General features: G+C 39.4%; 1 protein-coding gene across 2 annotated transcripts in view; it reads left to right on the top strand.

Annotated features, from left to right (window-relative positions):
- Positions 1–23,165, top strand: part of COL6A6 (collagen, type VI, alpha 6) — a 59,337-nt gene that overhangs the window by 6,783 nt on the left and 29,389 nt on the right. For both annotated transcript variants that reach the window (XM_014937855.1, XM_014937856.1), the window contains exons 3-22: positions 1,116–1,730; positions 2,759–3,310; positions 4,550–5,113; positions 6,286–6,861; positions 8,709–9,272; positions 10,637–10,983; positions 11,099–11,177; positions 12,160–12,305; positions 12,578–12,670; positions 14,903–14,956; positions 16,390–16,461; positions 16,566–16,592; positions 16,972–17,016; positions 17,102–17,155; positions 18,563–18,625; positions 19,011–19,076; positions 20,448–20,501; positions 20,892–20,927; positions 21,616–21,678; positions 21,775–21,837. In XM_014937855.1, coding sequence (XP_014793341.1) covers positions 1,116–1,730; positions 2,759–3,310; positions 4,550–5,113; positions 6,286–6,861; positions 8,709–9,272; positions 10,637–10,983; positions 11,099–11,177; positions 12,160–12,305; positions 12,578–12,670; positions 14,903–14,956; positions 16,390–16,461; positions 16,566–16,592; positions 16,972–17,016; positions 17,102–17,155; positions 18,563–18,625; positions 19,011–19,076; positions 20,448–20,501; positions 20,892–20,927; positions 21,616–21,678; positions 21,775–21,837 — 4,133 coding nt within the window. The remainder of the gene's footprint in view (positions 1–1,115; positions 1,731–2,758; positions 3,311–4,549; positions 5,114–6,285; positions 6,862–8,708; positions 9,273–10,636; positions 10,984–11,098; positions 11,178–12,159; positions 12,306–12,577; positions 12,671–14,902; positions 14,957–16,389; positions 16,462–16,565; positions 16,593–16,971; positions 17,017–17,101; positions 17,156–18,562; positions 18,626–19,010; positions 19,077–20,447; positions 20,502–20,891; positions 20,928–21,615; positions 21,679–21,774; positions 21,838–23,165) is intronic.

Raw genomic sequence — 23,165 nt, 5'->3', positions numbered from 1 at the left:
GGGGGCGGGGAGGGAAGAGCTGTGATTTGTTACAGTAGAAAGAGGTTGATCACGCCAAGTGATCTCATGTCCCATTTCAGGCAACCCCTGTGTGGTTCTGCTGCTTGGGGGCAGTGTAACTTTTACTGCTTTGAGCATTTCTGGCTGGCAGTTTTTTCATCCAGCTGCCTAAACTCTCCTTGGGAAGAGCTGCAAAGTAAATGAAATAATAATTTTTAGTTGTATGCAAATTTCCTAAATCTGGATAAAACTTTTGTGGCATAAGTCTGGTTTTCCACCTAGTCTGAAAGGGCTACAATAGACAAGGATGTGTAGGATTTCCTTAAAAAAAAGTCACTGAACGTTTTTTTGCTGTCTGTTTTATTCCATTCTTTGAAAAAATCGTTTCCATTTCCATAACAACTGATATTAAAAGGGCTGTGAAGAATTAGTTAGTTGGTTGAGAACTCCTGTGCTGTCTTTTCATATATGAAATATTTAAAAATGTGAAATATTTTGAAATATTAACTGAATCCAGGCCCTTGATATTTGTAACTGAAAGAAGGCACAGGAATTAAGTTGTTTTCAGGAATTCAAATTCTGAGAGAAATTGAATACTTGAAAGCATTTTCTAGGAGTAATGTAAGGAAAGTGAAAATGTTACAAGGTAATGGAGTAAAAGTGATAGCCCTTGGGACATATGAAGCTGTGATACAAGAACTGACCTTGATGGCTACGCAGCCATTCTCTTATTTTCTTAAGGAATGGGACCTCCCTATGTTTTCTAAAAATGTCTCCAATATTATTGCAGAGTTCTAAATGGATAGCGTTACAGAAGTAGAAGGTAAGAAAATCAATCATGTGTGAGATGACATTTAAGAACTAAGACCTTCAGTCTGATGCTAGCCACCCTAGGCCTCATGTACCTTCTCATCTCCAGGTTTTATCACTTTGTCATTTGGTAGCTTGTGATCTTTGGTTAAAAAAATTTTTGCAAACTTATTTTACTTCAAAATAAAGCAGAAAATCTTGTCTTAGAAAAACAAAAGAACAACAGTCCATAGTTAGTTAATGACAGAAACAGTGCAGAAGATGCCCACTAACATTGTTTCGTTCTCATCCTTTTTCTACTGCAGTATGTGATGGAGACTTGGTTGCTGACATTGCATTTATAGTTGATCGTGGTACTTCAAAGTCAAACTTTGAAGAATTAAAAAAGTTCCTGCAAAACCTAACATCCTCATTTGACCTGAAGGAGAACTGCGTAAGAATTGGCCTGGTGATGTACACTGATGGACAAGAAGTGGCATCTCATCTGAACACAGACACAAACAAAGCTGAAATTCTGCAGATAATAAGGGACCTTTCTGCTGGGTCAGGAAAAGCCTACACTGGTGCAGCTGTTAATGTCACAAGGCTAAAGCTCTTTACTGAAAGTGCTGGGAGCAGAAAGAAGCAAGGAGTAGAGCAAATAGCTGTTCTGATTACCCACAGACGCTCTCAAGACAACGTGACTGATGTTGCTACTGCTCTGCGCAGAAGTGGCGTGACAGTGTTTGCCATAGGCGTTGGAGATGCTTCTGATCAACAGCTGGTCCAGATAGCCTCTTATCCTCAAGAGCAGTATGTTACCCATCTCAAGGTGTTCTCTGATCTGCAAGGGCAAAGTACAATTTTTCAAAAGAAGCTCTTGAATCAAATACAAAACGAGCTTTATGTCCAACCTGAAAGAAAAGAGATTCTCAAAACAGGTAAAGCTTTCCAAGTAACTTTGGTTCTTTCCAGATGAAGGGGTTTTAACTGAAGGCTATCCTGAACTGTGATTGAGGTTTTGAGAACCTTCTCACATTCTCAAACTGAACTTTTCAGATTGAACTTTTGAGAAGAAGAAATTATATTTAAAGTTGAACATGGATTCATATTTTTCTTATTAGCATACTGCTGAAGTAGTACTATTTGTACCATTATTTAATAGGAAGGGCTAATACTGGCAGAAACATCAACTGTTCCTGGTAGAGAGTAAGTTAAAAACCTACTAAGGAACCTTTAAAGCTTGATCTGTTGGAAGATGCTGCATCCAAATGAAATTTCCCTAAGAATGTTAACCTTCCAGTCAGTCTACCCTTTATTTTGATCAAACCTAGAAAATAGATGAGAAAGTGTATGTCATGGGTTTTTTTGGCAGATCTTAAGCCATCAGGGTGTGTGTCTGAGAAAAAATGAAGTGGCTGAAGTTTTCAGATTGGTCTAGAAGTAGTAATAACAATAGAACAGCCTTAGATAATTTATTAAAAATTGCCAGTGGATTTATGCTTAAGAGCACTAAAAGACAGTTGTTTCCTACACATGTTCCAGAACATTAAGTGGACTGCTGCTGGTCCACGAAACCTTATTCAGCAGTAAAACAATTCATACAGGTTAAATATTTAACATGGCTACATAAAGACGCATGATGAATTCTGATGGTTGATATAAGTTTTACTCAGAAGTCAGGGAATTGCTGGAGGTATTTGCTTAAAAGCATTTCAGTTGTGTTTGAAACACTCCAAGCTATTGGATTTGTTTTCTGTAAGGAAAGCAGTTATATAGCCATAGATAAATCATGTTTTGGTTTTTGCTGCCATGCCTAAGATACCTAGCAGGTTAAGTTTGCCAACTTTTATGTCACCAGATAGCTTATCCATGTATTAGTTTATTATGCATTACAAAAGGAGTGGAGATAGATGATCTGCCTGTACATACAACAATGATGTAACGGAGACTTTCTCATTCCATGTAGGATGCCTGGACACAGAAGAAGCTGATATTTATTTTCTTGTTGATGGTTCATCAAGTCTTAGATACTTGGATTTTGTGGATATGAAGAGATTTTTGAAGGAAATGGTTAGCCTGTTTGACATAGGAATAAGCAAAGTTCGGTTTGGACTCGTGCAGTTCTCACATGTCAATGAACTGGAGTTTAAACTTGATAAATACACTTCAACAAGTGATGTGGTAAAAGCGATTGAAAATGTTCGTCAAATTGGTGGAAATACCCTTACAGGGGCAGCTCTAGCTTACATGAAGCCATTGTTTCAAGAGGCCAAGAGACCAGCAGTGCCTTGCCATCTAGTTGTTCTCACAGACGGAGAGTCACAGGACAGCGTGAAGGAATCAGCCATGAAACTCAGGGAAGACCAGATTAACGTTTATGCCATTGGTGTGAGGGGAGCTAATACAACTCAGCTTTATGAGATTGCAGGAGTGAAAAACAGAGTGTACTTTGTACATAATTTTGACTTGCTGAAAGACATAAAAAGTGAAATTGTCCGAGAGATCTGTACCGAAGAAGGTAAGACCATGCTTTCACTTTGTCCTGACAACACAGAAAATAAATAGATTCCTTTTGATTTGATAGAGAAATAATTTCATTAATAGTGCAAGATATATTTTTTCTAGCCTGAACAATTTCATTGTTGATCAGTTGAATCTTTCAGAGGGTGATGGTGATTTTTGTATAGCTTAAATGTTGGCCAATATTATGAAAAGGTCTTAAGTTCAGAAAACACTAAGAATCTCTTGCCTGTACATTACAGACTTTATTCTCTGGTTGCCCAGGCAAGTTGTGGATACCCCAACTTTGGAAATGTTCAAGGCGAGGCCTGTTGCTCGGGCCTTTGAAGATCATGATCTAGTGAAAGATGTCAAAGATGTCCCTGCCCATGGCAGGGGGTTGGACTAGATGATCTGTAAAGGTCCATTCCAACCCAAACCATTCTATGATTCCATGTTTCTATGAAATTGAGCTACCAATGTCAAAGGCACCCAATGTAGAGCAACTAGGTCTGTGAATGTGTCTAGTTTTGAACATACCTTTCTTAAGGCTAGCTGTTGAGCCTGCAGTTTTCCTTATCTCAAGCAAGCCAGTTGCTTTTATCAGGTGTAGACAGGTACAGCATATCCCTTAAATAGGATTCTAGAATTGAGATTTGAGAAGTCAAAAAAAGACAGTTTTACAATTTAAAGTAATGATGTAGAAATGAGTATTCTCTAAACAGTAGCATCCACCAGGACACAAGCAAAAGTTCTGTTGCACTAATACCTCCATCCCTGGTTAATTTCTTACAACCCTATAAAACATTAATGAAAAATGTGCTTACATGTGTCCCACCAGTGTGGAAGGCTGTTCATTTGTACCTACCAATCGTGTGACTCACCCCTTTCTGTAAAACAAGTTGCTATTTCGTACCTCACTGAAATGAAGAGAAAACTTCCAGCTTTCTCGGGCTCCAAAACCTGACCAGCCACAGGCTTTAGATTTTTATTTTAGAAATTCCTTGCTGATCTTAAGACGCTGCTTCAGTTGCTTGGCTGTGATTGAATTGCAACTGAAGAAGGTAATAATGCCCTTGTTCAGATCTGAGGGGGTAATGTAGTCACAGTCATAACTTATCAATGTACTAATAAAATCTAGAGTTTGAAAAGGCTTATGCGGAATTTTTTTCTTTTGTCTGTTTAAGCTGTTTATGTTTTTCTTAAAAAAAAAAAAAGTAAAAAACCTTAAGCTTAAAAATCTTTTTTTCCTTGACAGCCTGCAAAGAAATGAAAGCTGATGTCATGTTTCTACTGGACAGTTCTTCAAGTATTGGAGATGAGAATTTTCGAAAAATGAAAAACTTCACACAAGAGCTGGTGAACATGATATATGTTAGCGCAGATAGAATGCAGATTGGTGTTGTCCAGTTTAGCCATGAACCAAAGGAAGAGTTCAAGCTCAACACCTACTCCACCAAAAGAGATATCCTCAGTGCTATTGATGGGATATATCCCCTTGAGTCCAGCACACTAACAGGAGAAGCACTGAAGTTCATGCTTCAATACTTTCAAGCCAGTGGTGGTTCACGTCATGGAGTTAAAAAGATTCTTATCTTGATCACAGATGGGGAATCACAAGATGAAGTCGAAGCCCCTGCCAGAGTACTCCGGCATGAAGGCATTATTATCTACTCTGTTGGAGTTTTTAATGCAAACAAAACTCAGCTTGAAGAGATTAGTGGGAAGCGTGAGAGGGTATTCTATGTTGAAAATTTTGATATTCTAAGACAGATAAATAGCGACCTCATTTTTGAAATGTGCACTAGTCAACCTGATGATAGTAAGTATGGTAACCTTCAGTGATTTATTAATGCATGAGCAACCATGAGGTTTTTGTTACACTTTTGTTACACTTGTTACAATCAAGCGTGGCAGTCACAGAGCTCACTGCCTCTCTGTCCTGGTATTAGTTTGTCCCATGCAAATTCTCTGCTTCCCCTTGCTCTGTCTCTGATGAGGGCACTTCATGGGTCTCCTATGGTACCACTCTGTGGTACCTTTTCCTAGGGGTGAGGGGTGGAGGAGAGTGCAGAGAAGAGCCAAGCATAAGGCGTGCAAGGGTGGTCTCTTCAGAGCCCTGAGAGGTCCCAACCGTCAGTGTTCAGACATGTGGCTATGTCTTTGCGCTATTGCAATACAGAACTTGTAATTAAGGAGAGTTTTTAAATACTACTATAATTAGCCAAGATGTTAAGCATCATTTTTTCCTGTCAGCAGTTTTGGAAAAGACATGAGTAACTTATGTAGTGAGAAAAATCAGGTGTAAACAGGGAAGCTTGAAATACAATGAGTCACCAGCTATCATCTGTGCTACTCTGTATATCTGCAACTGGGAGAACACTGCCCTTCAGACAGACCAAGCTTCTCCCACCAGGGAGTAAGCTGGGGGAAGGGTGTTAGCCCAGCTCTGTAGGAGGCGAACTCACTGCTGTGTTTAATTCAGATATGAAATAAAGATTTTGATTTATTTTTTTCTTCTGGATGTTAAGTATGAACTTACAAAGTGTGCTGTATGCAAGAGGGAGGAAAGTTTCAGTTAATGCTCGTATCCTGTGGAAGGATAGATTTAGATATTGTAAGCTAATAGAAATATTTCCACAATATCAACTGAAATATGACAATTTCTGTTTGCTTTATAAGCCCTGTACTGTGATGTACAGAGCAAAAGGATAGCATTTTTGGTAACCAAGAAAACATTCAGTTTAGTCTAACTCTGCTCTGATTACTGGAATCATGAAGTTCACACTGAACAGTCTCATAAGCAATAAGAATCTGTCATGTGTGCAACTTACTCATAGTAACAAGACAGTTACCTCTGCAACACCGTTCAGTTAGCAAAGTTATACAGACATTGCATAAAACTCTGAGAAATGGAATTGAGTTATAATAATCAGTAAGATCCTGCATAATTTTACGCATGAAATCTTCACTTTTCTCAATTTGCTTTTACAGAATGCAAAAGAGTGGAACGTTTAGACATTGTGTTTGTTATGGACAGCTCTGGAAGCATAAGCTACTCACAGTACGAGACCATGAAAAACTTCACAATTACCCTGGTGAAACAATCTAATGTCGGCCCAGATGGAGTTCAGTTTGGAGCATTGAAATATTCTGATGAACCAGTAGGGCTCTTCTATCTCAATGAGTATACTACAAAACTGGGTATTACTGAGGCCATCAAGAGAGATGACCCTCTAGGACAAAATACTTACACAGCAAAGGCACTGATCCATTCAGAAATGTTCTTCACTGAACAACACGGCAGCCGCAAGAGCAAAGGAGTTCCCCAGGTGCTGATAGTGATAACTGATGGGGAATCCCATGATACAGACATGCTGGATGACGTGTCCCAGAGATTAAGGAACAAAGGAATTGCCATCTACGCAGTTGGAGTTGGAAACGCAAATCGAAATGAACTTGTGACAATGGCTGGTTCAGAGGACAAATGTTTCTACGTGGATACCTTCGAAGGACTTGAGACCTTAACTGCAAATTTAACAGATAATATGTGTAATATTTCAGTACCGGGTATGTGTATACTTACTATTGGCTGTTGTGTTCAACTTTCTCTTCCCCTGCAACTGTGTTTGAAGAATAGTCTTGCAAAGGCATCTCTCAGATCAATACAGATAACAAAACCAGTTCTGATTAATGTGATCTAAATTACAGTAACCTCTGTTTCCTGCTTGTTCAGTTCAGCACTTGTAGTGGCTGCTCTTTCCTACCTTCTCCTTCCGCCATCTTTCTGAATGGATGTAGCTATGGCTGCTGCACTTTATTTGGAAGTTGGGTTTTGGTAAGCATGCTTTAGTTCTCAGACAGGGGAGACACTTCATCTGAAGAGTCTCAAGTTTGTATATATACATAGGATGGGATTTACCTTACTTAGCTTTAGCTCTCTATGCCTGTCATGTCTAGTCACTGCAGTTTCCCTTTCTAAGCAGCATGCAGAGAAACAAGCATTTTTGGTGTGAGAGTCAGCTGACCTCTTTAGGCATTTGCATGAGCCTGAGATGACATGTGCCCTTGCCCTGTGGACATTTGGTTAGGCCAGTGTAATTTTGTTTGTTGAGTAAGAGGGAAATGTACCTATGATTTTCTGCAGCACACATCCTTATGTGTGTTTTATGTTCTGGGACTAGATATCTGAATTTCCACGTACATTACATCTTATGTGCTTAATTTTCTTTTTAAAGATCTATTTGTTGGGGTTTTTTTGTCAATATCACTAGTAGGATGTGGGAAGTAGAGGAAAGATTGCTAATGATAGACATAGAATCATATGGGGTTGGAAGGGACCTCTGGAGATCATCTAGTCCAACCCCCCTGCCAGAGCAGGTCTACCTAGAGCAGGTTGCACAGGAACTTTTCCAGGCGGGTTTTGAATGTCTCCAGAGAAGGAGACTCCAGCACCTCTCTGGGCAGCCTGTTCCAGTGCTCTACCACTCTCACAGTAAAGAAGTTCCTTCTCACGTTTAGGTGGAACTTCTTATACTCAAGTTTGTGCCTATTTCCTCTTGTCCTGTCACTGGGCACCACTGAAAAAAGACCAGCCCCGTCCTCCTGACACCCACCCTTTAAGTATTTATAGGCATTGATTAGATCCCCCCTAAGTCTTCTCTTCTCAAGACTGAAAAGACCCAAGTCCCTCAGCATGTCCTCGTAGGAGAGATGCTCCAGGCCCTTAATCATCTTTGTGGCCCTTTTCTGTACTTTCTCTGGCAATTCCCTGTCCTTGAACTGTGGAGCCCAGAAGTGGGCACAGTATTCCAGATGGGGTCTCACCAGGGCAGAGTAGAGGGGCAGGATAACCTTGGCCACGTTCTTCTTGATGCACCCCAGGATGCCATTTGCCTTCTTGGCCACAAGGGCACATTGCTGGCTCATGGTCATCCTGTTGTCCACCAGGACTCCCAGGTCTTTCTCCTCTGAGCTGCTCTCCATCAGGTCAGCCCCCAACCTGTACTGGTGTTTGGGGTTATTTCTCCCCAGGTGCAGCACCCTACACTTGCTCTTGTTAAATTTCATTAGGTTTCTCTCTGCCCAACTCTCCAGCCTGTCCAGGCCTCTGGATGGCAGCACAGCCTTCTGGGGTGTCAGCCACCCCTCCTAGTTTTGTGTCATCAGCAAACTTGCTGAGGGTACATTCCATCCCTTCGCCATCCCTTCGTCCAGGTCATTGATGAATATATTGAAGAGGACTGGACCTAGTACTGACCCCTGGGGAACACCACTTGTTACAGACTTCCAGCTGGATTCTGTGCCCCTAATCATGACCTTCTGAGCTCTGTCTTTTAGCCATAGTATTGTGGCTAAAATACTAGAAATAGTATTATGTACTATATCAATAATATATTTTCCTTTATTTTTGGCAGAGTGTCCGAAGGAAGCAGATGTCATTTTCCTAATGGATGGTTCCAGAAACATAGATGAAGAAAACTTCAGGATAATGAAGGACTTTGTGACAAGTGTAATCAGTCCAGCTGTTATTGCCCAAAACACCAAAATTGGCTTTGCGCTGTATGGTGGTGTCTATAAAGAAGAGTTCAACCTAGGCATTTTTCCAAACAGATCAGAACTAGAATTTAAAATTCAAAGCATCAAACAAATTAAAGGATATCAAAGTAATATTGAAAATGCACTTGAGAAAGTGAAACTCAACTTCCAACCAGAAAAGGGTAGCAGAATACATGAAAATGTCCAACAGATTTTAGTGGTAATCATGGCTGGACGAACAACCAGTAGAGCTGCAAGAGCAGCAGAAAGCCTGAGGAAGAAAGGTGTTGATATATATGCCATCGGTGTGGGAAATGTTGATCAGTCCCAGCTGACACAGATAACTGGATCATCAAGTAGGAAATATGTCGTTGATGATTTTTCTAAATTGAAGACCATTAAAAAAAGACTGGTTGATGTTATTTGTGAGGATAGTAGAAAAGGTAAGCATCCCTGAACCAAACTGTTCTAACATCTCAGCGTGCTGCTTTAAGTTTGCTTCCCAGTTAGAGTGATTCTTCAGAATACATTTGGTTCATCTTCTGCAACACTCTGAAAAAAAAATAGAAAAATTCTTCTGACTCACATGAAGATAATGGTCTCTGTGGAATAAATTAGCTACATCCAGTCTCTCTAAAATTGCAGAGAGAAATGACTTGGATGTTTTCTCTTTGCTCACTCCATAGAATAAAGGATGTGAGCTGACAAACAAATAACCTTCTGGGTCAGTTTGCATTGTGTTAGCTTCTGCCTTGCTGCACACACAAATACTTTCCTTCCCAGGTGCATAACGTAGTTCCCATTTTCTCCCCTTCAGGAAGGGTAAAAAGACACACTTTAATAGTTACTGTGAATTTAGTAAGTTTTCTACAAGCTCACACCCTACCGTACTTCTCATTAACTTATCCATTTACTTACGTTCTCATTTCTGCAAATTTGAGCTGATCGATTGAGATCACACAACACAGGCTTGAAGATTTTAGGTTTAGTTGTTTAAAATTCTGTCTGAGCTTTAGGGTGTATAAATTTTATCCACTTCCTTCCTTACAAAGTACAGCTTTCGTACTTTGAGTACTGAAGTACTTGGGTTACTAGAATAGGTTTTGCTTCTGGGTTGACAGCAACTTTGATGCTGTATCATCCAAATGCTAATTTAAGAAAGTTAGAAGCAGTTACAATAATTGCAGAGCAGAAATAAAGTATTACTAACAATAGGTGTAATTCTTAAAAATGTGTATTTTCTCCTGAGTTGCAGACAGAAATGATATGAGAGAAAGACATTAATCCCACAGAATACCCATGCAGTGACTCAGTCATACTACAGATTAGAGTGACCTCGCATCTAATTGAACAAGGGACATGGTGGCAGTATTTCTCATTTTGTGGCATGTGCTTTCATTTTGCTTCTGGATTTCCCATCACCTCACATGCACTGAGAAATTATGCTAAAATGTATACTGAGAGTTGGGGGCCCCTGCTCTGTCTGCTAACTGTGCAGAGCTGTTCATGCCACAGTGAATGTGCAAGCACAGATAAAAAGCATAATGAGGAGCAAAGAAGGAAAGCGATTTGGAATTATCTTAAACATTAGGCATAGCATTTTTTTTAAAAGGCACGAGCCTCTATATGAATTAAAGACCTAAAGATTCATTTCAGATAATCTACCTGGGGCTTGAAGATGACGGATTCCAGAGGCTCCTGCCTACTTAGCTGATGTGCATTGATCTTCCTTTGTCGTGTTCTTTCTCTTCTGTTTTTCTTTGCCTGAAATGAAAATTGATGCATTTATTTATGATTTTCCCAACAGTGGCTTGTTTTGTGGATATCACTGTGGGATTTGACATCTCATCACAGACAGAAGGTCACCACTTATTTCATGGACAGAACAAACTGGAAAAACGCTTCCCTGAGATTTTGCAAGCCCTCCTGTCAGTAAAGGATGTGAGCTGCATTGCTGGGTCCAAGGTACAGAGCAGCGTGGCTGTTCAAGTGAAGAATACTGTTACTCCAATATCCACAAAATTCTACATTGACAGTGAATCTATCTGGCATACCCTGTCAAATGCTGTGATTGAGAGACCATCCCAACTTAATGTTGAGTTCTTGCAGTCACTCTGGGAAACGTTTGAGGACAAGGATGAAACCCGAAAAAAGGTAATGTGATGACTTGGGCAAAATCCTTTGGTCAAAATTGTATAAGAAAGATCGAAATACATTTTTTTTTCTTTGCTTCTGTATGACTTAAATTGTGTCTTTTATGTCTTTGTAGGTTTTACTTGTGTTTTCGGATGGTGTGGATGATGACTTAGAAGCACTTGAACAAAAATCTGAAGAGCTTAAAGAGAAAGGTATCTCTTTTAGAAAAGTCAGAATGTTTAATTTTTCAGGTGGCCTAGCAACGGGGTGAGAAGAGGTATTTAATTTTTTTCTGCAGAAAGAGCAGAGGGAGATTAGCCGCAAATAAGAGGAGTTATAGTCTCATATGCACAGTCAAAAATCAGAATAGCTCCAGTGAAGTGAGATTGACAATGCCAGGTAAGACTGTCCTCCTGGCTTGGCCCTTATCTTTCTGGCCAGCAGTGGATGTTTCAGAAAACGCCTAATAACTGGGCTAAGTAAATATTAATGCTTCCTTGGCATGACTTCCCTATTTAGGGATTTTATAATCTGAAACGATCTTTCTTACAATGTTTAACTTCCCCACAGCCACACGTATCTGTTGTGTTTCACCAATAAATCTGCATTGTCCTTAGTATCTGTTATCACCCAGAAACCTAGCAGAGTTGGGAGAAGATGGATTAAGTAATTGTCTTCCCACCTGCCCTCTAGGTTTCAGTATCTGCATCGGTACCTGATTTCAGAGCCCAGGTTTAGAGAGGTAGGGTAGGAGGTAGGAGGAATGGAGAAGCTGCCACAGGCAGAAGCTGCCACAGGCTGAGCCCCTCTGATGTGTGCAGGAGACTGTCATGCAATAAACAGTGAAAAACAGAACCAGAGATTAAAGGGCCAGATTTGCCAAAGGGAGCCTTTTATTGGCTCTTCATTGTCAGCAGCACTTCATTTGAATCACCCACAGAATTAGATACCATCAAAAATGTGGCTTTTACAGCTGGCATTTCTAGTAGGTATCATTCACCTGATGCATGGGATATATCACAATGCATGTATAGATAGGTACAGAGACCATTTTTCAGTGGAACTTCATATATATAATTTATGTATAGGTATTTACTTACCTATACATGCATCTATATTCGATGCATGTATAGATAAGGCACAGAGACCATTTTTCAGTGGAATTAAATTTATTTTCATATTTATTATACTTAGGTTTGGATGGTCTTCTAATTGTTGCTCTGGAAGGAGCCTCCAACATTCAAAACCTCCTATCCATTGAGTTTGGAAAAGGATTTGAATATGGAACTCACTTAGATATTGGCATGAGAGATATCGCTAGCAGGCTATCCAAGTTCTTGGTAAGTTTTTTGATAAAGAGTCAATGTACGCAGTAAGATCTTGGTTAAAAGAACTCTACAGTCAGACCATAAGTATCAAGTTTGGTAAATATGACTAACAAAGGAGTCATGCTATTAATAAAGCATAACAGCCAGTTGCATTCGTATGGTGAGTGCTTCTAGTAAGAGCAGGAGCATTCATATGGTGAGTGCTTCTAGTAAGAGCAGGAGCAGAGCCATGAGGAAATTTTTGGAAAATACATTTTTATCTGCAGTAACTTCTTCTTTTTTAGAACAACATTGCTGAGAGGACCTGCTGCTGCTCGTCTTGCAAATGTATTGGCGAGGAAGGTGGCATTGGAGACAGGGGAAAACAAGGGATAAGGGTAAGAATACATCCTAGCTTTGTAGTGCTAAGTTTGCATTGATGTAGAGATGTTTATCTGCCTATGTTTTCTGGCATGATTTTGGTATATCTTTCAAAATAACATTATACCTTCTGTCTAACAGTACAGGAGGAGGAATCAGTCTTCAGTTCTGAGTAGTATAGAGGATGGGGAACATTACAGAATTGATGAGCTTATCTAAAGATTCTAATATTGGTTTTGCCTAGCAACTTGCCTGCTCTTTCCTAAAATGTGTGTCTTTCAGAGGCATCTACTCAGAGCCATCAGAAAGATCCTAATGACTGCTTGTGTTCCTAATGACCGAATTATTTAACAGTCTTGGAAACATTTAGGGTAGCAATCAGTTGTTTCTGCAGGAGTTCCAGAAAGAACCAAAATTTCATGAGAGCGTTGCATTTCATTTTGATAGTAAAGATTTCCATTAAAGACAATGGAAAGATGCCAGTGAAATGCTACAGGCTAGGGAATTAAAAGCTAACCCATATGAACAAGCGAAAAATACTTTGAATTACATTATTTGTCTTATGATTTTTATTTTTTTTTTACTAATTAGATATCTACTTAAGGAATGCAACAGAATCCTCCTAAACCTCAGACATCTGTGACTTTTCTTATATTCTATTTCGTTGATGTAGTTAAGAAATAGTGGAAGAGTCTGTACTGTAGTTCAGTAGTGTAACATTTAATTCTGTTCGCTTTTAACTAACTTATTTTGACAGCTTTCATAATAATTGAGAGTTCTGTCAAATGTGTGCATTAATTCTAACTAAAACAAGCTCTATCATATGGTATTTGAAGAATATACATTTTCAAAGCATCAGGAGCGCAAATACGGTAGAAGAATGTTCCCTGTATAAATGAAACATTACTTTATATCCAGTCCCGATATCTCTGTGGACAAACATGTTGACTGGTCATTCAGCAATGGGTGTTGCTTCTCACCTGTATATTTCAGCAGCCATCAACACTGCTGCTGGAGCCTTCAGATTTTCTACCTCTAACAGACGACAAAACGGCTCAGGCTTATATAGTATTAGTTCACATATATTTTTTGAGCAGCCATAGCTTCATTTTGTCCTCTAGCTCTTCTCTGCTCTTCCAGAGTTAAAAAATTCCCTTGAGACTTTTCACAGATATCATCTTGTCCTTTGCACAGCATTTCTCCTGCCCTTAGTTCTTCTTTCATTATAAACATTAAGCAAAGTCCAAGATAGGTTTGCAGGTGCACTCGTGGGACAGCTGTGCCCTGCTGCTATTTCTACTGCTCTGCCAGGCCAGATGGCGAGTTCCTACCTTGCCAGGGCAAAGCACAGCCTCTGTCATCTGCCAGAGGCATCTGTCATCTGATGTTTTGCTTAACACTGTAAGTTTTCACAGGAAACTGAGTGACCATAGAAGAAAGTGCTCCTTTGCAGCCTCAGTTCACAACCAGAACAAACTTTGCTGTTCCAAAAGACAAAGATACCCCTTGCAGGTGGCACTTTGTAGTGCTGATGACTGAGTGGGGTAAAATTTGGGGGATCAGACACTCTCTCTTTTTATCCTTCTCTCTCTTAGGAGAGACTATATAGGAAGGCTTTTCACTTTCTAAAAAAGCTCTCACAAGGGTCAGGGTACCAGGGTCAGCAGCTTCCCCCGCCTGGCAGCATCCTCTTGGTACACAGAAGAAAACAGCTACTCACACAAACCCCTGCCTCACTTGCAAAAGAGGCCTCTGAATTCAAGTAGGAGCTTTTTGTCCTATGAATCTTTTTTGCACAGGGGAATGAGAGATTGAAAGAATGTTCTCTCTTACCCTCTGTATATACAACAAGGGTCATTTAATAAAGCTTGGAGCGCTCATTAAGCCTGTGCTGAGACTCAAAGCCCAGGACAGCTGTTTCTGAAGCAGCTTTCATCTCTGTGGAGTCATAGGATAATGGAAATGCCCACCTTGGATTCAGAATCATACACATTTTTAGATACTATCCCCACAGATTATTTGTTTACCAGTATCCCTCTTTCTTTTTGGGCTCCAAATCAGGTTGAACAGTGCACTCTCAACTTTTTTATAAAGATATGTTACATGAACATTTTCAAAAATAATTGGACTAGAATAAAAAATAATATGAAAGAACAATTTTAAATCGGAAACATTAAGAAATTTTGTAAGGTTTGTGGTTATGAGGAATTATAAGTATTATAGCATTATCTCTCATCTTTTTGCTGCAGGGACCCAAGGGTCTTAAAGGGAACCCGGGATATCCTGGAGATGAAGGAGTACCAGTAAGTTTTAACACTTTAAAAACCTGTGTTTATGGAAACTAAGACTTTTGAGCAGGAAAAAGAAAAGAGCATCTAAACTAGATGGATAGTGAACTTAGAAATCTCTATTACCTTTCAAGGTGAGAACTCTCTCACATCACTTGACTAAAACAGAGTCAAGATTGTAAAATTTTCAGTAATGTTTCTTGGGATATAATGGGCATAGATTACAACAACCTGAATAGCTTATGTATGTGGCTGCATGGGTGCCTACTTAGCAAAGCTATTTTTATTCCTGTAGAAGACTTCTACAAAGAGCATTTTTTTGTTTTCCTCTGAATGTTTTTTTTTTGTGTTTTCCTAAGTTGTTAGTGAAAAAATCAAAAACAGGCTTGTATAGGGAAACTAAAAGTAAACAAATGGAGACAAAACCAGTCATTTTCTGCAGAAGGAACTGTTAATAAACCAGTTCTGGCCAGTCATGACCAGCTCTTTGATCTAGGCATCCATCTTTAGATAGTTTTGGTTGTATCCAAATTAGAGGTGGTTTTTGAAGGCCATACAAACCATATCATCTTGATTTGACCCAAGTGTAAAATTTTTTTATGCTGGTAGGTTACTGAAACCAAAAACATCAAAGGGAAAAACTATGACCATCTCTGAGATAGATGGATACATTTGTTTGCTCCTAAAAGAGCAAACAGTTTTCATCTATACAGCTTTTGTTTCAAATTTAAAAAAAAAAAAAAGGTAAATGAGCAAAGACCCATCAGTGGAAACTAAAAGTAACTACAGTGACGGTAAGGAGGTAGCATAGCAGTGTGATGGATATTTGAGAGGAGCATGGCCCAAGCTGTCATCAGGAGGATGCAGTAACTGTTCCGTTGGTACTGTCAGCCAGTTTGTAATAGTTTGTAGGCATTGCTCTGGAAGACTGCAAGTCTTGACGTGTCAAGATGCAGTACCCAAAAATAGGCCTGCAGGTGTGTAGTGGCATCATCACGTTGTATTTGCTTTACTTTCATCATACTAGGCAGGGAGAAAGTTCCATGGAAATCCTGTCAGCCAGGCCCGTAAATATTAGTTCTTCTCTGTGAGATTTCTGTACTTGTATGGAGTTTCAAATTTAAGACGCACTGGTATAGCCGTACTTTTTAACAGGAGTCAAATTTGTGAAAATGGTAGCTTGAGACCTGGGATTATAGGTGTAATGTGAATATTAACGAACAATGCAGATGGCTAAAAAGAAGTGAAAATTATAGCGGGGGATGTTTCTCTATTGTTGCAACCTTTTTAATCTGCAGTCAACCAGGGACTTTAGCGGGACTACAGTTCTTGAGAAGAAGTCTTTCCAGGCTTATAGGACTAGATCTCTTTACCAGATAAATTAGCTGCCAGCTTGTGTAAACCTCACATATATTTACACAATTGGATTCTTCTTTTCTATCTTTCAGGGCTCAAGAGGACCACCGGGACCACAAGGACGACAAGGCAGTATGGGATGTCCAGGCACAAGAGGTTTAAAGGTTAAACAAAAATTCTGAAAATACTGCTTCGTTGTGATTTAAAATAATCCTTCAATGTTTCTATTACATGTTTTTCTAACTTTTGCCACCTTTTATCTTTTCAGGGACATCGAGGATTTGTTGGAAAAAAGGTACAGTATGACTCTAGGCAGTCTGAGTTTGTGAATGCACTATTCTAGGGCTTTGTCCTGCACTAAATAGAGATTTTGAGAGTTTTGCAGAGGTGTCAGTGAGTGTTAAGTCAATGTTACTTTTTTTTTGGCAGCTTTGCTGATGTCTGCTGCAGAGACTAGTTTGTAGTTGTGCTTAGGGAACATACAAGAAATAAAACTTCAAGCATTAATTTCTGTGTCTAGATTTTCTACTGATTTTTTTTCTTTTGTTTTAGGTTTGAGTTTGGTTTTGGTGCTTTTATTTTTCCTCGGTCTGTGTCTCCATATTCTTGATGGAGTTTGTAATTGTGCACTGGTTGTTTGTGCAAGAAATTCATACACATTTGTACTATTTCAGGGTGACAGTGGGGAAGATGGGATTGATGGAATTAGAGGAGAAGAGGTACGTTATCTTTTTCTTTTGCCTTCTTGACCTCAAAGCTATTGAGTAATAAAAATGAATTAATATGCCGTATTTTGTCTTTAAGGGATCTCCTGGGGTTCCTGGGAAGAAAGGAGAAAAGGGTGACGTTGGATATCCGGTAACATTTTGTTATCTTTTATTAGTCAGGGTTTAGAACAATATTACGAAATAGTTTCACTATTTTGTGAAACTGTCCCTGTGAGAAATGTCTTTAATAAGCTCTCAAGCACAAGGACTAGACCTTGTACTATAAAGTTATTTGCACATTTTTTGTTTGAATTCCTATCAGGACAGTATTATAGGAATTCCAGCATCTGAAGAAGAGCAAACTACTGATGAATAGCCAGTGGATATTTTCGTTAATAGGATATATACCCAGAAAACAGTTGTCTGCGGGTTGTTTCTATTTAAAACAGAATTTGAAGAATAATTACAGTCTTCTAGGGGGGGCATTTTCTCATAAAGTAATTTCTACATATGACTAATTTTTATTTGGCTAAAGATAGATATGAAGCCTCCTATCGCTGTAGTACCCTGGCAGGTTCACATACATGAGATGAGAATTTTGTTATTATCTGTGTTTGCCAACATCAGGTAACCTGTTTTTCATAAAGCATGGAGCAGCCCTCTTGCCTTTCCTCTTACCTTGCGGTCTGAAACAAGGTGCAACTTGGGACTGCAAATGGCAGAAAGATAGTGCCTTGTGGCAGCTTCAGTAAACAGTTGGAGAATTGACCATTTGTCTTCCCACTGATGAGACACCATTTGTAGAATGGCTAACTGAAGTAAAAAACCCAGCTTGGTAGACACTGACCGTTTTGACTTGGTCTGTGTGATAAAAACAACTCTCACTGGAAATCAAGGTGATCGTTCAGGCTGTCAGTTGCAGTTTAGCCTCCACAATTCAGTGCCTGCTATTAGGAATGAATGGCAGGCTGGTGGGTAGCCACCATGCAGGTCTGTGCATGAAAAGTTTGAGCTTGCAGGAGCAGCAATTGGAGACCTGTTTCAAGTGTGGAAAACAATACTCTCATATAACTGCTTGGTACCTCACTTCCAGAAGAAACTGTCTTGTCCTTTCTGCCCTTACACAAGTGCCCAAGGAAGCATGGGGCAGATTGCTACTCAGAAGACTCTGGCTGTTCACAGATAAGGCACCATTACATTCAAAACATGAAATGTATGTTAACATACTCCTTTCAATGATACAGTCTACAAACAAAGTTCTTTGATATTTGAAATAATTTCTGTTTAGTTGCAATAAGTATTTTGAATTTATTCCTTAAAAAAAAAAACTCAAAACCAAAACATGAAACAAAATGTCGAGCACAGTGCCTATTTCTACGTTGCTTCCTATCCAAGAACCCCCAGGTTTCTGTTATTTTTGGGAGTGGAATGGGGGAAGAAACTGGTAGTGAAACTTCTTAAAAGTGCAGGTTGAAGGTTGGAACTTGGACCTATCTCTTGCCAATTCCTGCATGAAAGCAGTGTTTCAGGTTCTTACTGAGGTATGTTCTGCTTTCAGGGAAGTCCAGGACCAAGAGGATCCCCCGGAGATCGTGGCCAGAAGGGCTTTCGAGGAGATCCTGTATGTTTTTTCAAGTGCATCATGTTGACTGTCTTCTTATGTGGGCTTATAAGACTTTATACATAGTCTCCTGTGCACTAGTGCAAAACTGAGATGTGTGCTCACGTGATACCACAATGACTGTAGCATGTCTAATACATAGGCTTTTTATTAACTCTTCATATATGTAAATCTCTCTATTGTTTTCCTAAAGAATAATATTTTACAGTTCTACTGTAAATTTACTGTAAATAATATTTTACAGTTTTACTACCAAATCCTTGATTCATTCTCTCTAAACCAAATGCCTTCTAGTGTTGTATTGACTAAGGACTGACTTGTCTATTTAACATCTCAGACTTTGTAAGAATAAGCATTCCTACTGGGAGTTGTTTCTTTTCTTCAGGGTAACCCTGGACTGAGCAATGAAATAACAGGACCAAGAGGCTTTGCAGGAGAAGAGGGGGAAGAGGTAATTGTTCAGAAATATGTGGAATTTCTGTAAGATAACTGCTTACCAGTTGTACAGTTTCCTCTTCCTATCTGCACTATTTAAAATATGTCTTTGCCAAGGCTATGGGAATTTAGCACTTACGAAATATGATACTAACAAAGGTCTGAAAGGCCTTTGTCAGAAATACCACTGGGAAGGAATGAGTGCCATACCTGCAAGGCAATGACAAACTACTGATCTGACTCCAATGTGTAGATCATTCCAATTTTAAAATAAGATGTTATGATAGCTACTGAATGTCATGGGCTCTGGGGCCTGGGAACTCCTCCTTCCCAATCACTAAAGCCTGATCAAGTGCACACTAGACCTAGGAGGTCGAATAGATGCTGCTCCTGTTGGCAGGTTTGGCAAGTAGTGAGGTTCAGCCTGTATTGCAGAAAGAGATATACACACACACAGAGGGCACCAGTGAAGTCAGACACACAGACTACCACAGACAGAGCACTGCCTATAGCAGCATCCACACGTAACTTTACCAGAACTCACGTGACACACATGTACAGAGAGCAAAGACACGTTCCTCCTCTCCGGACGAGGAACATATGTCCGAACTGTTTAGATTCACAAGTGCAACCATATTCACAGATCTCTCAGATATCAGCATAGCTTCTAAATCCATCTAAGATCCATGCCTGGACCATTGGCAAGGGAACTGAATACTCTCCTTTCCTTCTGAAGTAAGTGGCGGGGGAAGCTCAGCTGTCTCCAGGGAAAAGCAACAGGCCCACTTCTTGCACTGAGAGTGAATTAAAACCAGATTTTGGCATCCAGACGAGATAGCTGAGAAAAACAGTCCGGTGTAAATCCCTCGCTGCTTTCAGGGAGAGCCGAAAGACTGAGCAAGCCTTTTTCCTGTGATAGAACAGTATGGATGCTTGCCTCTTGTGCAATGCTTTCTAGCAAGAGTATGCTCTCAGAAGCGGTCTCTGTCATTATCCTCACTGCAACAGAAGGAGAAATTGAGGCACAGAAAAAGGAAGTAACTTGCCCAATGTCAACGAGCAGACTAGGAGCAGAGTCAGGAATCTGCCAACTCTCTAAACCCCAGCCCTGTGCTCCTAACAAGGGCCTGCAGGAATCTTTCTAACAGCTGTAATGGTATTTGCCAGTTCTTAGGCAGTGCTGTCAGCCAGGCCCATTCAGAGGTGTGCAACTGGTTGCTTTTGATGATCAATGCTATTTACTGAAAGACTTTAACAGAGAATGTTATCGTGGGGAAGTCCCATAAGACAGGTTTTGGTATTCTTAAAAATTTGGCATGGAAAAATGGACAAAAGAAGAAATGAGAAATTGCAATGATGCTAAGGAAATTAAATTTTCCATGTACAGGGTGAGAGAGGACAAGACGGCTTACCTGGCTCACCAGGAGGTGTAGGCAACCCGGTAAGTTCCTTTAACAGAGGAAGCTTGTACACAGTGAAAAAGGAAAATAGTTCTTAAGTTGCTTGGGCTTGATTTAGTGGGAGAATGCTTTTTAGCCTCTGCTTTGCATGCACTTTTGATAGCAATATTAAATTTGGTGAGTAGCAATACTGTTCTCGTTAAATAAAAATACCTTTTCCTGAGCAATATTCAGAAGGGCCAAACTGGACTGCTCGTTTTGTAAATTTGGGTTGTTTTTTTTTTTTTGTAAAAAAGCATAAATTTTGTATTTGTTTATCTTTTAGCTGAAAAGTTTTAATGAAGTAATTACAACAAGTTATCCACTTCTAGCAGCATTCAGATGATGCCTAAATTGGTCTCACAGCCTTTTTTTTTTTCACCTTGCCTTAGGGAAGACCAGGACAAAGAGGGCAATGGGGACCAGAGGTAAGAATGATTCTTTTCTTATTTCTGCCCTTTTCCACATAGAAGCCTAATCAAGAATTTTGAAAAAAGAGAATTCAAAGTAGTTGCAATAGATACGTTTAAGAAACATTTTTTTTAATTGATCAGGAGCCTCATCTGGACTTTGATGTGTTAACTAAAACATCCGCAGGAGTATGTTCCAAATATTGCAGAGATAAACCTGCAAATTTTAGGTGTTTATAGCTTGCATGTAAGTATTATTAAATACATAAAACTTCTTTCCTTATTTGTTTGTATCAATTTTCAGCACCTTCCCTTTGAAAGCAGAAGATGCTGCTTTTAGTGCTCAGCAAGTTTTTCCTGGTGACTACAGTATTAAATGATTTTTTGTGTGTCACTTATTGTCCACAGACGTTATTTTATTTCAAAAATATCACGACTGTGTGGTTTCAAGAGTACTATCTGGATTTTTTTGTTGTGTTCATTACTAGTTCATTCTGGATCTGCAGTGTTCAACATGTTGAAATCAGACTGGTTAGACAGGTCCTCTGGAATTGACATGTGTAAATGTAAGAAAATATATTATCCACAGCAGGAAGATGGAAAGAAAAGGCATAGACCTTTTTAATGCAGCAAATGCTGACATGTTACTGTCTGTTAGATCACAGAAAACATAACAAGACACAAGTTTGTTGTCATTTAAAAACAGGGCAATCGTGGACAGCCTGGTGAGAGAGGCTTGCAAGGAAAACAAGGATACAAAGGACCTCAGGTAAACATTATTATTATTATTCACCAAAGGAAAAAGAAAACAGCACTAATGGGTTGTGTGTGTTAACTGAACTCTTCTGTACACTTTGTTTTTTAGGGAGAAGAAGGCATTAATGGTCAAAAAGGACAGAGAGGGAGACCAGGACCTAAGGGTCCTCCAGTAAGTAATATAATGAAAGCACGCTGTGTTGTTTAATTGTAAAGCACTGAATGTGTAACTAAGGATTGCAATCTGAATGGTTTTCATTACATTGATTTTTCAAGTTTCTTTTCAGTACATGGTATTGACTGGAAAAGGAGATACATATTGCTAAGAGAGAAAAGCAGTAAAGAATTTCCATAAAACTTAAATATTGCTGATAAAATATTAGCCTTCTAATAATTCTGCCTTCCTGGCAATAATGGAGAAAAAAAATATCTAGAGTAAGACACTTCTCCTGCATTAGTATTTTTTCCAAGCTGTGATAAATTCAGATATTATACCTAATACATTGTTGTAGTTATGTATACCAAGCTACTAACGAAGGACTTGATAGTTTTATTATAGTAAGCTAAGACAAAAAAAGAGAAGAAAGGTCATGGATTTGGTCATTCAGAAACTATCAAATATGAATTATGTTATTAATCTAATCATTATCATCATTTTAGTTCACAGGAATTCCAGTTCTTTCATTGGCGGAAACCTGTCTTGCAGAAGTTTTCTGCCTTCTCCTCCTTAGTCTCTTTTCTAGGTGTACATCTTGTTCCAACTGCTGTAGCATGTCTTTTTTCTGTAAGGGCTTGCTGTCAAGAGTAGCAATAGTATAAATGTTTTGTTAGGAGTCTATTAATCTTTTTATTGTTCATGCTGTGACCTCCTACAGTCTCCTGGGCATTGTCAACCATCTCTATAATGTAGTTGAATACTTTAATTCAAAAGCAAAGTAAACAGATTGTTTTTCATAATCCAGTGGAATGATTTGGCCAGACATTATAAAAGTTTGTGGTTAAGCACATTAAGTAATAAATAAGAACTAATAACCTCTTAAGGGTGCGTTGCCATAACCCCTTTTGCTGGCTTCCTGATGACAGTAATAGCCAAATCCCAGGAGAGTGCCTTGCTCACTCACTTCTTTCTCTGAAACTACCGTTCTCTCCTTCCTCTGTCAACTGCCACACATTTCCCATATCCCACACAGCTGTGTGTTTTCTTGAGCTCCCTTCTGTTGTACTTCAGACATTTTTAGGGTACTGTGGAGAAGGGGAAGTATACCTGCTGCCTTTCGTACTGAGCAGGTCAGTGATCATGAAACCAGCTCAACCTCCTGCTTTCTGGTCTGATTGTCCTTGCTCTGAACTTAGCAGGGCTACTGGGTAGAAAGCAGGAGAGGGGTGAAGGGTATTACTCTCTGCTTTTTTTCACCCAGCTCATTTGTACAGCATAGCCCCCACCCACAGAAATTTTCCCCTTTCCTGATCAGGAGCTGTCTGCTAGGCTAAGGAGAGGAT

Source organism: Calidris pugnax, unplaced genomic scaffold (assembly GCF_001431845.1).
Source record: "Calidris pugnax isolate Ruff unplaced genomic scaffold, ASM143184v1 scaffold11, whole genome shotgun sequence".
In the NCBI taxonomy this organism is placed as follows: Eukaryota; Metazoa; Chordata; class Aves; order Charadriiformes; family Scolopacidae; genus Calidris; species Calidris pugnax.
Note: the sequence above shows the minus strand (reverse complement) of the source record. Positions and strands in the feature narration are given on the sequence as shown.